The 14,665-nt window shown below is 40.6% G+C and overlaps 1 protein-coding gene across 1 annotated transcript in view; it reads right to left on the bottom strand.

Annotated features, from left to right (window-relative positions):
- Nucleotides 1–1,901: 1,901 nt before the first annotated feature.
- elp2 (elongator acetyltransferase complex subunit 2) overlaps nucleotides 1,902–14,665 on the bottom strand; it is a 28,082-nt gene continuing 15,318 nt past the window's right edge. Inside the window, exons 11-22 of the mRNA XM_054605850.1 lie at nucleotides 14,103–14,234; nucleotides 13,422–13,571; nucleotides 11,974–12,165; nucleotides 11,636–11,705; nucleotides 11,330–11,425; nucleotides 9,788–9,845; nucleotides 8,688–8,760; nucleotides 8,166–8,358; nucleotides 4,805–4,926; nucleotides 4,567–4,709; nucleotides 3,437–3,550; nucleotides 1,902–2,908 (exon numbers count right to left, since the gene is read on the bottom strand). Of these exons, the coding sequence (XP_054461825.1) occupies nucleotides 2,713–2,908; nucleotides 3,437–3,550; nucleotides 4,567–4,709; nucleotides 4,805–4,926; nucleotides 8,166–8,358; nucleotides 8,688–8,760; nucleotides 9,788–9,845; nucleotides 11,330–11,425; nucleotides 11,636–11,705; nucleotides 11,974–12,165; nucleotides 13,422–13,571; nucleotides 14,103–14,234 (1,539 nt within the window). The 3' untranslated portion in view covers nucleotides 1,902–2,712. The remainder of the gene's footprint in view (nucleotides 2,909–3,436; nucleotides 3,551–4,566; nucleotides 4,710–4,804; nucleotides 4,927–8,165; nucleotides 8,359–8,687; nucleotides 8,761–9,787; nucleotides 9,846–11,329; nucleotides 11,426–11,635; nucleotides 11,706–11,973; nucleotides 12,166–13,421; nucleotides 13,572–14,102; nucleotides 14,235–14,665) is intronic.

The following is a 14,665-nucleotide window of genomic DNA, read 5'->3' as shown; positions in this document are numbered from 1 at the left end:
ATTTGTTGCACAAATCCGGGGGCGGCTGTTAGAAACTGCAGGCTGATTGCCCTCCTCTCCACAAGAGGCACCAAGAGATGTTCACTACACTTATGGTAGAACCTCCCAAGTTAAAAATAGAGGCCTAGTTGAGGACTTCCTCCTCTTTGTCTCCAAACACCTTCACCATGATCGAGTGTCTGTGTTCCATGTGTCTTTTGAATTACCTTCAATGTAAGTAGCAATTTATTTCTATTATTGGATTTATGACATATTTCAGATGATGAACGGATCATCTTAGAATCTAATTCTAAACCTTGTTTCCTGGTGGTTTGTGGCTCCAGTTAGAACTTTAAATCTGTAACATACTTGTTTCTATACGAAGATTGAAATTGAAATGTTAGTATTGTCATTGTGAGCATGTTGATGTTAGCATGATGTTTGGATTGATCTGTTTATTATATACAGTCAATGGCTTTGATCGATTATCTGACATAAGCAAGTCAACACTAGTTTAATTTCAAATGTAACATATTACTTATCCCTTTAAACCATAAATCATCCCACTTTGATTTCTATATTTTGGTCTGGTGTGAAAGGGATTATTTTTGAATAATATTTTGTCGTAAATTGCCTAGAGTAAAAGATGTGTTAAAAGAAGTTTTTGTATTAATCTAAAAATTCTTTGATCTTTGCACAGCTTATTGTAATTCTATAAAACAGTTTGAATCCTACCTAAGAAGGTCTGCAGGAAGCATTTAGGCAGGAAAACACAAACACCCCCCTCACTCAATAATGACTAACACTGACGTATGACTCATTGATAAACTACAGGAAGGCAAACAGTGCACACACGGAGACACGCATACTAACAGCACACGAATAATAGCAATCTTTTTGTTAAAAACGCATTTCTGACACACATTCTTCATTATCTATCTCACCAAGGCCGAAATGTCACAATTTGAATACTAGAAAATAAAAGAGCTGGTAATTTCAAATAAAAGCTGACTATTTGCCCTAATAAAACTAACATTGATACAAAAGCATAACAACACATTCATCTCCAGTATACCCTTGTGTCAGTAACTTGACTTGATTGGTTTATTGCCTGTGCCACTGGTTAACATTTTCCCCATTAATCTGCAGCATTCAAGGATTTTCAGATGTGGCTTCTAATCCCTCCTCAGTATCACATTAAGGCAATATAACCTCTTCCAGAGAAGTGGTCAAGGGCACATTGAACAGGACGTTTGAGAAAGGATATGTCCTATGTATTAGCATGCTAGTCAGAGCAATGAGGCTAGTGAGTTCCTCACACAAATGTGTTGATGAAAATCTCCAGCAAGATGATTACTCATATTTAAATTGAAATATCACTAATAATGATTCAATAATTATATTATGTTATATATGATATTGAAAACCCCTTGATGTATGGCCATATGTCCCAGAACCTCATTTCACCATTTGGAAAACAGCCATTTCTCAGAGTGTGCGCGGTATGGGTTGACTGATGTCTCCATACATACCAGGATACGTGATTAGAGAGAGTTATGGGCTGTAGTTACAATCTCCTGCAGGTGAATTTATGGCTGACATAATGATGGCACACTCAGCTGAGCCCATAGTAAATCCAAGACATGGTCTTCCTCTGTCCTTGAGAATTCTGCTAAGTCTCCAAAAGCAGGTGTACCTGCTTGTACATTTTTGTAAGCTGCTTTGTTCAATAACTGGACAGTCCTTCATTGATTGATTGATCCTAATCTACTGCAATGTTAAAAGTCCTGCCTGTACCGAACTATATGTTTTCCATGTGAATTACGGGATCATTTCTCTTAGGTTGAGCTGGTCACAACCAGTAGACATACAACTGGTGATCATATACCGGAGTAACAACCCTCAAAAATGTAAAACTACTGTTCTAGTTTCCAATCTTTTAATGAATTTTACATGCCCTGCTGGTTCCTATTCTTTTTAATGCATTATGAAAGCCATCTCTGGAAATGTAACATTTGTTATTCATCAGTCCAAGTCATGCGTTTTTAATTCCATTGTTGATAGTGAAACTGGAAGACCCAATCTGAAATACAGCAACATGACTTGTGAAATGACTAATTAACATAAAAAAAAAGTTACATATGTAGCCCTTTAATTAATGGCTCTGCTACACATCATTATTGTTTTGTGATCTTATACCATCTTGTATTTTAGAGTTTTGTGATTTTACAATCACTAGAACTTAGCTGGGAGACCAAAGACTCTTTTTAAATTTTGGATATAAAATGTTTTAATTAACAATAACAACACACAAATACAAACCATAATCTGTGTGATTAACTTCTTCGATTGGTCACTGAAAAGCACCCGTTCACCGTAGAAATGTTAACTTGGATAACTAGTCTAAATATGCAATCTGTATGTATATCCAGGAGTGTCATCTTCTCTGAATCTGAAACACTTTGAAGTGTCAACATAAAACCCTAGGGTCATGGTGTTTTCACCATCTTGCTTCCACCCATCAAATCTGTTCAGCTGTGTGCAGACAGACTGCAGGGCATGTGTGCTGTGGGTTTGTCCTGCGACTGACCCATGACTTAACTGGCTGTCACAGGGATTGAATGGCTTGCCAGCAAGCAGCTGTGGCCTTTGTGCCACACTCAGGCCTTTGGCCCTTAGTCCAAGTGTCTCTCTGTGTGTGAGAGAGACATAATAGTGTCACTGTTGTTGGTGCTAAAGAGCCCGTTTGTTGATGTTAAAGATTTTGACAGAGTGGTCGGCGCTGGCGCTGGCAAGCTGGACCCAGGAGTTCTTCTCCTCAACTTCACCCTTTCCATCAGTCTGTCCATCCAGCTTGTTGTTCTCGTGACCTACTCGGCCGGGCCTGGGCCTCCAGCGGAGCCTCTTGATCGTCAAAGCGTGGCTCTGTCTGCAAAAGTACGTGTGATGAAGGGAAACAACAGGATACTCTGGATGACAGACCATTAGACAAATGCATACAACTCATACTACATCGCTCTCCTTCTTAAACTCATAAAAAGTAGAGACAATCCCAAATTTCTGTCACCTGAACTTGTGAGCTACAAAAGTATGGTTGTGAGCAGCTGAAGCCTGAGGAACAGAGGCCTTCTCATACAGAGACTTAACAAGATACCTGCCTTCAATTCACTTCCTGAGCTCTACAGAAGATGACTCACACACCCATGTGGGAAACAACGCACACTTAAATACACACAAGTACCAGCGATGCCTGCCCCTGGCTGCTGCCCAGCTAAAAGGTCTGCTGCCTTTTTTTTCTCAATAATACATAACAGAGGGCTTCTGTCATCAAACTGAAGCCACACTACTGTAACAGTCACACAATATACTATTAAAATCCACTACCAGGAGCCATTGGTAGCCTTTCAAAGTTGCATGTGCTTTAGATGAACTGTGTGTGAGATTCTTGTAAGGATACGAATTGTCCGTTTCGCCACAACTTCTCCAGTCTTGTCCTCCGGCAGGCTCCTGGCCAGGGCTCCATCTGTACAGCAAGATCCTGCCGCTGTCCAGGCCCACTGCAAGCAAGTAGCTGTGGAAGGGCACAAAACATACACACACAGACAAACTCAACTCAAACCCTGAGGCAATGGCCTAGAAACAAAATTGAAAATCAGCATATCTTTGACTTTCACCAAATTAAATTCCACAGGATTCAAAAGTTTCATCAGGGGCTTTAAAGGAAGACTCTCTCTATACTACTACTACTTAATCTGTATTTATATCAATACAATTAAGCAGCCCACAATGGCTGACCAAAGGTGATATTGGTGCATTAGTAGTTTCTAATATGAATTATCAAATCTGATGTCTAAGTCAGGCTTCTGCATTATGTCTACAAAGTGATATATTCAGTATCGATTTGTAGGCTCATTATTTCCATAGTGCCCTGCTTACAATTAGATTGTGCAGAGTCATAGCAGGTAACCTCTTCTGTACGTCATTGTGTCTTAAAATAACTACTAGTAACTTTACATTGAAACAGTTGACAGTCTTTGAGTGAAGTTGTTAAAGTAAACTATTCTATGACCAAAACAAAAAGAGTGCTTTGTCTCTGCTTGCAGAGAAAATGAATGTCTTTAATTGCTGTGAGCCATTTTAGCAATTAAGTAGCATTTCCTCAACCCTTATTGTACAAAAAGTCTGCTATTGACTCTGCCCTAAAATTAATTCTGGCTCATTGTAATTCTTCTCAAATTAAATACAAGTAAAAGTCAAAATGCAGTTTCCATTATTGTCGGTTTAAAATAGTCATTAAAAGTCAGTAGCCTATAGTATGTCATAAACTAGAATTAGCGCCTTGTGGTCGAATTTAATTTCCAGGCCAACCAGTCAAGTTGCAGTTTACATCCATGTCCGTCCAAAATGTTATAACTTCATTGTTTTATCCTATTAGACACACCAACCTTCGGCCTTTGACCACCAAATACTAAATCAGTTCATCCAAGTGGACGTTTGACAGAGAACCCAAAACCATAATAAGTGTGTGTGTGTGTGTGTGTGTGTGTGTGTGTGTGTGTGTGTGTGTGCGTGTGTGTGCGTGCGTACCTGTCATCAGAGCAGAGAACGGGGCAGAAAGCCACAGCAGTAGCAGAATCTCCCACATCCAAGATGGAAGAACATGGTTTAATCTCAGGAGGAAGCACAGAGTCTCCAGAGTCCTCTAATCTGCACGGCCCCCACACTATCACCTGGATGCACAAGCAGAAATCGATGCTCACTACAAAATGCATTGATTAAATTTCTACCTCGATATGCAACCATCACCTTAAAAGGAAAGACTTACCTTCTTGTCCCGACTGGATGTCACAAAGTATTTACTGTCTGGGCTCCAGTCACATGACCAGATGATTCGGCTGTGTATGGCTGTGTCCTTCCCAGTATTTGCATACAGCGAGAACCGGGGCTCTGCATGGACATAAGCAAACAAGTACAGAGATCATTCAAAATGAAATTAACAATCCCAACACTACAGATCTGCTGTCACACTTTGTTTTTTGATGACCGATGAGCTGGTAGTCAAACTTTGTGTCATAATTATTGTAGCTTGATATAAGCATGTCTAGATCCCTACCTTACTGCTCCGTAGCACCAAAGGCTCTCCCGACGACAAATAAACAACCAAAAGACAGAGAACCTCATTCCTGCGCTCCATTCCAGTCAGCTTTGGTTTATGGCCTGCTGCTGTCTATTTCACCAGCCTAAGTCATTTCAGACCCCAGATTGGTTTTCCCCAGAGAGCTTGTTTGTATGCTGGGGGCAGCCACCTGTCTGCGTGTCTGCTGCTCTCCACTGGCACTCATAGACACACACACACATAACCAAACTGGCATGTACACACAGCCGTAAAACCTCAGTGTCGCCACTAAAGTCTGGGTTGACCACCATGTCGTGTCTATGTGCTAACAACACTCTCTCCACAAAATGCACACATATTTATGGGAGTGTTGTTTGGGACACACAGGTGTTTTTCCATTAATACTCTCATTTGAGGACCGCGAAGGGCAGGATGGGCTGTTCAGTCCTCCCTCACAGAGATGGAGACCGGAGACGGACAAAGTAGAATAAAAATGAGCAGTATTTAGTTGAGGCACAATAAGCAAAATACAGCAAGAAGATAAGGGAGCAGCGCATGGAAAGGCTACACAGAAAGCTGTACAAAAAAGTAGAAAGGGGAAAAGAGGAAGGTCACAGAGTCTGGGTGCTTGACCGTCGAGGGAGAGCAAGAGGGAGGAGGAAGAAGAAGGAAGGACGTAGTTCAACAAAACAGGTGAGAGGAAAAGAGGAGACACTGAAGAGGTGAGAATGGAGGTAGTCAGTTTGTTTGATCAGCTATAACTTCGTTTAACCTTCCCTGGTCTGGCCTGTGACATCCTGTGTGTGTGTGTGTGTTCCTCACAATCACCTTGAGTGATTCAGCAGCCAACCAGAACAGACGGGGCCCCCTATCCTCCAATCCCTCCCTTCCTCTCTCACAAACACCATCCCTGCCTCTGTGCAGTCTGCTATACAGGCAAACAGGAAAGTGCAGCACTGCTTAGCCTCTGTCAGTGCCTATTAAGACCATCCTGAGCTGCCACAACAGCTGTAAGATGCGTTACCAGGTGCAGGTAGGAGGTAATCCTCTGGGCTTATATGTCGTGTTCTGCTCACCTTGGATTCAGGATTGGGTTATTTGTCTGAGTAACGGTGCCGAGATTCTCTCATATAAACAAACTCTACAGGAGCAGGCTATTGTTTACAACAGGGGCCCTGCAGGGCGTGAATGGAAAGTGGAGATGCACAGATTTTTCTCCACCGACTCAGGACATGGGCCAACAGCAGTACTAATCTAATATCGGTGTTTGTTTGTTTTTGTAGGAGGTTGATGACTGTTTCTATATAATGAAAGTGAATAAGAAACATTTTTTAATGCGAATACTGTTGCTCACATCTGCTTCCTGATCTCTGGGCCCATATTGCTCAAACCTCTAAGAATTACACTTAGGAGTGCTCTAAAGAAGGAACTTGCAAAGTTTATGAGTAACCTTAAAAGGAGCAGTGTGTAGGATTTTACTTCAGCCTTCAGATAATGTAAAAATGCAATAGGCTCTCGCTAGAGCCAGTGTTTGATTTGTCCATTCTGGTCTACTGTAGAAAAATTACGGTACTCCCTAAATCCTACACACTGTTCCTATAAGAGCAGCTCTCAAGTGATCACGTGATTGATCACATGCATGTTCAGAGCAGGAATAGTTTTATTATTTATCATTGGAAAGGATTTACCCACCATCTATTATATTGTTTGTTTTCTTTCTTTTTTTTTTTTAATGCTTACATTTTACTCTGTGCTGATATTCTGCTACATGTGTTTTAATTTCTAAAAAGGGTAATTGTATTTTTGTGACATCTCTAATCAAAATGTTGAATTGAAATCAACAATAAGAAATATTGATATGAAATGGGATTAATACTTTGATAATAAGAAAATGGTTGAATTAGAAACTGGAGCAGGACAAAACATCTGATCTAGGTAGAAGAACTACATCAGAGAAAATATATAATAGCAAAATTTTGTGCAGACAATGATGATGAGATTATTTTTGCCACCACAGACAAAGAAGAAGAAAAAAAAAAAGTGGGCTACTTTATGTACAAATCGATTGCAAACAGTAGGCTTAAATATGAGAAAGCGAGTTCCAAAGGAGCCTAGGGTTTGGCTCGAGAAAGGATTCACTAAACTTCTCAGACCATGTGCATACTGACAGAAGCAACCTTCCAGAAACAACTCTGTTCCTCCAACCATTTATATCACCACCACTGAATTTAGACTGAAAGAGGTCGAAGGTCAAGCAAAACAGACTAAAGGAGTAATCCTACAAAGGAGGCTTTTAGATTGAGAACACGTCACTACACTTCCATTATGATTTTATTCCCTTAAACAAGGGTTGAACAGCTCTAGAGATGTATATAAAGCGTTAATAGTTTCCTTCTTCATCTTGATGCAGATATGAATTGCACAGATTTGATGAGCTATTGCAATCTGTTGCAACTTTGCTATACTGACAGGCCCACTGGCAGTAAATGAGGTTGAATACGTACGCAGAAACCATCATAAGCCCTCCTGTGTGTTAAGTGTCCATCTGAAAGTCTTCATACCCCATGTCAACGCTTTGCTGCACCGACTAACCAAAGTATTATACGCAATAAAGACATTAAAAAGTTATGGGGAAAGTAAGTGAAATTGTAATTGTATTTTAAATTCAAATATGCAGAGAAAACATGGTTTCATTTAATAAATAATCCTCCTTTATTAGCTCCTTTCGGACTATTTTCAGTCAACGCATCACTTGTTTGGCTCTTCTCAGTATTAATTAGGGGAGTCCTTCTTATCAGGCCAGCTTGACTTGGAATTTGATTTGGAACAAATCTGTCCCATGGGTTTACCTTATTTGAATGAATTTGTCTTAGAGGAGCTGGTGTTTTCTGCCAGTAAGGCTTCAAAATTGTCTCTTTGTCTTGAAATTTATTCAAAAACATTTTAAATCAAGCTACATTTGTTTGAAAAGTACCATGAAGAAGTCATCCCAAGCTGTGACAGCAAAATGAATGATAGATTCCTATAAGGTGGACCCCCTTATTAGCAACAACTCCTTGCCCCTTCTCACCTGGACTTTCAGGTGTGGAAAGGTTGCGTCTCCATAAAGACCAGGTGCGATCCCGGGAAACAGCCAGTAGGAGTTGTGCATCAGGGGAGAAGGCCATCTGGGTGACGGTGAGGGTGTGGCATGGCAGCGTCTGCAGCTGACGCCATGTAGCTGTACTCCACAGCAGAACTGCTGCATGCTCGGCTTTAGATGCCTGGAAAGATGGTTTTAATTAATTTATCTACAAGTAAAAACATTTTTTTTAAGTTTTTTAAAACTTTAATTTGGTATGTTTGTCTTTACATTTTTGGGGGTTATGCACTCATTTCTCCTTGTTTTATATACTTTCTTATCTCCCCTTTTGCCTTTTCCTCCTGCACTCGTACTGCTTTGTGTGTGTATGTGTATGTGTGTGCGTGAGCATATGAGTATGCAGAGTAAATATGTCATGATGCTCTCTCCTCTCTGATCTAAAAGCCTTTGCTGAGGGTTGGTTGGGGGGGGGGGTATGTGGTCACTGGCCTCAGCCTTTATTAAACTGACCTTGCATGCAGATGCCACCACCTCCCTGGCGCTGTCTGAAGCAAGACAGAACATCTCAAAGCCGTGGCCGTACCTGGAGGAGACGGAGGAGGACAATTATATAGACGTTAATTATGAACAGGATTCAATGTGGAAGGACGGGATCTGAAAGACAGGCGAGTGACAGGGGAGGGGGGGGGGACAACAACAAAGACAGTGCTCCCAGACTGACAGTAAATTAAGTAATCTCTTCCCCGACAAGCGTCCAGGCTCTAGCCATCGCTACCTTGCTGACAGGTAAATAAGCAGACAGAGTGTGAAATTAAAATACTGATCTGCAATGACTGGTCCTTCTCCCGCTGACAGAGATGAACAATGATGATGCTGCTCCGGCTAATCACTCGCAGCCTAATTACTTTTAGCTCGCCGACTATCACCTGCTTGTTTTGAAATGTCAACAAAGTAAAAATCACAGCCTGCAACTCAGTGGAGAGAAATTCCTCCCCAACCACGAAGCTTTCAAATGCTGCAGCAATTTGGCCACGACGCTGAGAGTATTATTTATGCCACAAAAATAATTCGGCCACTTACTCATTTTAATGTTTCTATTATGCGCTAAATGATTCAAAGGGGTGAAGCCAAATGGAGGTAGAAAAATGCCTTTCAACAAACAATGCCCACACATTGAATAAACGGCTATGCCATATGTCATGTTTATGGCGGATTGACAGGTAAATGGATTTAACATTGGCCACAAATGGAGGCAATATATTCAGCCTAAAGAAGGGGCCCATGGGATGGCATGAAGCTGATTGGCTGATGAATACAAGGAGGGAGACAACCATAGGCTTTTGGAACATTTTTTAGCAACAAAAAAAACCTTTGGGCAAAACAAAACAAACAAAATTCCACCTGGAAATGTTGCGTCATTAAGAGTATTATGGAAACTCTGGTGTCTTTATAGGGAAATGAATTATATAAAAAGGAAACATGTAGTGGGGATTGATATTGAACATATCTCAGGACTCTGGATATTGTTTGTACCAGTAGGTACATTGAAACTAAAGACAAGCTGAGAGGTTTTTGGTATAATGTTGGCAGAGAGACATTCGGAGACTCACAGTTTCTGGACCTCAGGCCAGAGTGTGTTCTGGAGAAGATGATCCTCTGGTGGGGGCTCTACAAACACACACAGACACACAGTCAACTTTAAAACCATTACATAACTGTCATTTCCAAGGCCCTGAAAACTGAGCTGTTTTAAAATTTAAATACAACCAGTTTCTAATTTACTAAATGAGGATTACACCCAAGTGGCTATTATAATTTCCTTCTTTTAAATCCCTGTTCTTTTAACCCAAAGAGCGACGGATATAAACCTGAATGTGAGCGTGTGTGTATGCGATAGGCTTACAAATTAAAAAGGGGAAAAAAGAGAAAAGGAAAGAGTGAACCAAAAACTACATGGAAGACTGAGAACACAATTGATTGCCTGGAGACAATGTTCTCTCACTCTCACTTTCACATACAGCCTATTTCAGCATTTAGCTTGCATGAAATCCTCAGCCCTGAAACTTGACGCTTTTCCCCAAAAAGCTATTTTGAAACAACTGGAGCTTTATCTCCGATTCTTAACGGCTGTTGGCTTTGAGTGGGATCAAATATAGCCAATCCTCTCATTCACACTGCAGGCTCTGCAAAAGCCTGCTCTGCGTTCGCTTGCATATAATTGAAAGCTACACTTATTGTGTCTTTCTTGTTGGTCATCGGCTTTCCATTTCGCCTAATTATTAATTTGTCTCCTAGCTTGCGGAAGCCAATCAAAGGAGTGAAAATGCATTGTTAACAACAGTCTCCGCACTTGGCTGCTCCCTACATAGCCTGGGGTCATCGATACTTAAACTTTGCAATCACATAAGCCTGCTTTCTAATTAGCATTGCAGATTAAGGAGTGGCTTCAATCATGCTGATGACAGCCCTTGACACCCTCTGGCCCAGGGGTTTTAAAGCACCAAGCTACATTCTCTTAATTTGACTCTCACCCATTTCCCATCTGCCCCTTCACTGCAAATACTTTCTCCATTTTGCTTTTTCTTCCTCTATGTACCTCTGTTCTCTCTCGCATCAACTCAATGGCATTTCCATTCCCAAACCCATCCATCTTATCCTGCATTTGAGATTTTATTCTAATTTTGTAGAAACAGCCGGCAATTTTCGTGTCTTATTTCTGCTTTTCCTCACATCCCCTTTTCCTGACACATCCATTTCCTCTTTATCACCTACTACCCTTTTCCTCTCATGCCCTCTCCAGCTGTAATACCATCCGCCTCCAGCAGACCTAAGGCACTGTGGGAATACAGCATGGCGAGAGCCATAATGACTAGCTGTCCGTCTGGCCGCACATAATTGTCTCTTACAAGAACATCTAGCGACAGGCAGACTGGAACTCTTAAATGTGCGCCGAGCTAGCTGAGTGGATAACAATGAGGAAAATGAATCAGGCTATGGAGGGGACAGGGATGCATTTTGGCTCCAAAATTAGTCATCAGGGAGGTTTAAAGTAAATGAGGTTTTACTGAGATAACCATAAAATCATAGAAACGACCATGTTATGTTGGAGAAAAAAAATACTTGTATGGTTTTTTTCTGCAGGTAAACCGTACCAGTCATGATGAGCGGGTGGAAGTAGGACTCCTGGTATTGATCAGATACACTGTTGAACTGCCCCGCTTCATTATTGGTTTTTGGGGCAAGGTCACCTGTAAATTAAAATGACATTTCTGTAATTATATTTGACTATTTGAATAGTACATACATAAAATGAACAAAATACTAAACAAACCCTCATTTTAATAAGACACAGCTGTCTCAAACTGCTGTATGGAGATCATTAAATTGATCGTCAAATAAAACCTGGCCCCATACTGTGCCCTGATACACTTGCATGCGGAGCTGAGCAAGTATTTCACCTTGAAATACAGCCTTGTTGGACAGACCCAAAGCAGGTGTGCTGGCTCCTTCTGGAAGGTTGGCAGAGTCCTGGCAACGAGCAGATAAATGAATGGACATAGAGACACACACACACACACACACACATACATCAATAACTATGAAGAAGTGGGCGGCCCACTCTCCCAAATTTTAAAGTTGGAAAACAAAGTGAGACTACAAAGAAAGTTTGAGTGAGACCTGATCTTTGGACAGACGGCTCTAAAGGTCATGGGTTTAATCACTTGACTATATCTACTTATGGAATAAAAATGACATGAAAATATTATAATAGATATTTATTTAATTTGGCACTTACACTAGATGCCAACAGCTTTTCTCTTGAGGTCCCAGAGATGTTAGCAAAATTCTCCACAAAATTACGAGGTGCTTGAAACACTCGCAGGACCTTCTCGTCAGCTCCTGACACAAACTGAAACCTTCCAACCATTGCCAGACACTGCATGTCGTATCCATGGATCTGTGGCCGTGAGATTTCATGCCAGGTTGTCTGCAGAGGGAAAAGGACATAGAAGGATATTATGAAAATGTAAATCTGGTCATTATGATCCGAACCAGCCGCATATGCCAGTGTTTCAATAAATCTGACGTTATGGAACCGTGTTTCTTGGCCCCACATCAAGGAGTTTGTAGTCAAGCCAAATACAACATTGATTCTCTTGTTTAAATGAAACATTTCCAGCTTAAGATGCAAAGTGTTGTTACAAGAGAGAATTGAAGGCTGCACTACAATAGCACCGGCATGAAGTGGCAATAATCCAAACTGGCAACGTCAATAATGTAATGAAGACTGGAAACTTCATTATGTTTCTACCTGAACTGGATGCCAAACTGGCATCTTTTACCCCATTTCTAACAATTTCATCTGGATAAAACTGAGGTGCAGAAACAAGTGGGCGAATGGTTTTCTGATGTACTTTTTCTGCAACCAATCAATCCCTGTATCTCAAGTTATGATTCCTTCCCTCAAAAATAAATCACTTCCAAAAAACTCTTTATTATTAAGTCACAACTTACTAAATTCAATCAGGAACAGTTCCTAAACATATTTTATCAAACTCGACATGTAGAATATATATTCGGTGCAGACTATCCCACAGAGGTTAATACAACGGGCCGGTGTTGAGAGGAGAGATGCATACTAACTATTGCTCACAGCCTGGAGACCAGAAGATGAAATGGAGAAGCCTAAAACTTTATGTCGACATGTTGATGCCAGGTGTGTGAAAACTTTCTTTTATATTGTCTCATGAATAAAGAAATGTGGCATGGTAGCGTTTCATCTACACATGCTCATTTCATACAGAGGAAAACCACCAATAGCAGTGATTGATTATAATCTCTAAAATGTATTACTTTCTTTAAGGAAAATAAAACTCTGATGTGTGTGTTTTATTAACAGTGTATTCCCATTATTCCTGAAAGGGGTGATGCTATGATGATGATATAGACTGTGAGATTTTGCTATATTCTTTATACAAGGGTAACAACCCCTAAATATGTTTAGTTACTTTAGGGCATAGAGGGCAATCACTGAAAAGGACTGCTTTATGGCGATATTAGGTTTATAGAGTACTTGCGTCAATGTGATGAATTATTAGTAAACTTACCATGTGGTTATTCAATTCATTACCTAACAATGCACTTACAACATTTAAAAATACTGTGACTAATTCTGAGCTACAAGCAGCTAACCAATTCTTCTTCTACATCTAGATGTTATAGATGATTCTAAGTGTATTTTACCTGTTTGGCATCTTGGTTCCTCCATGGAGTAAAGAGTCTGGTGGTCTGGTCTGAGCCCACACTTAGGATGAACTCACCCTCAGGATCCCAGCTCAGGTCCTGGACTGCATTAAAGTGACCCGATATCACAACCCCAGGCCTCCATTGTCCCTGGTCAGACAGCATTGCATGATCAGTTTACAAACCTCTGATTTCCTATTTAACTTTCCATCTAAATACACATAAGTCCAATAACTAGTATGATTGGCATGAGAGTGGGTAATTATAATTTAGGTGTTGCTCTCTGCGAAGTCGATTTCCTTTGAAACATCTGAATTAGTCATCAACACCTTCAAGTTTGTGCTGCACTTTAAATTCACCTTCTGAGCCGGTGTAATTGAAATAGTTATTTCTTCAGACTCCCACTCTTTCCCAGGGACAACCAAGTAAGACGCATGTGAAGCCAGTCAAATTTAATGCTAAACAAGAGACTTGGTGTGTCTAATTACATAAATCACTGTCTCACACATACTCTAACATTGAATGTTACTTCAAACACCTTATAATTCCAGTGCTTCATGGAAAATGTCTTGTGCAAATGTAAGACATAACTAGAACATGTATATTGTAACTGAACAAACAGACATGAAAAAAATACAGGCATTATATTGATTTGAAAGTTCAAGAGTAACTGAGGCTCACCTCTTTGTCTTGATCTTTGCACCACAGATGTAGTGCTCCATGAAAAGCGTGAGCCATGATCATGGAGCCATCCGGACTCATCTGGCAGCCATAGAAACCAAGAGTGTTGCCACCAACCTCCCCTACGCGCACCTGTCGTGATCAGAAACATCAACTCATCTGCGTATTCAACACACTCGGGTGGGTGAAGAACATTTAGTTTCTGGGTCAGTCACTGACTGGCTGCAGACAAAGATGAACACCACAAGAGGTGCATTAACATATGGAGTTTTATGAATTTAGCCTCCTCTAATCCTATATGATATTCTGGCATGCAGTCTATTTTAGCATATACATCTTAGTTCTCAAATACTTGGGTTTTGTGTAAACCTACAGGCTTGACTCGTAGAGAAGAAGCGGAGAAGGAAAAAGTTTTAAAATCTGCTCTCATTCTCCCTCTAAGAGGCTATTAACTATGAGGCTGCATAATGGTGGATAGAAGCAGAAAAGACAGCAAATTAAACTGACAAGTCAAATGAGAAATTATGCAAAATGGGACTTATTAGAGCTGAATAAACTGTTGT

This window comes from Anoplopoma fimbria, chromosome 10 (genome assembly GCF_027596085.1).
Source record: "Anoplopoma fimbria isolate UVic2021 breed Golden Eagle Sablefish chromosome 10, Afim_UVic_2022, whole genome shotgun sequence".
Lineage (NCBI taxonomy): Eukaryota > Metazoa > Chordata > Actinopteri > Perciformes > Anoplopomatidae > Anoplopoma > Anoplopoma fimbria.
The sequence above is the reverse complement of the archived record's forward strand: the minus strand, read 5'-3'. Positions and strand labels throughout refer to the sequence as shown.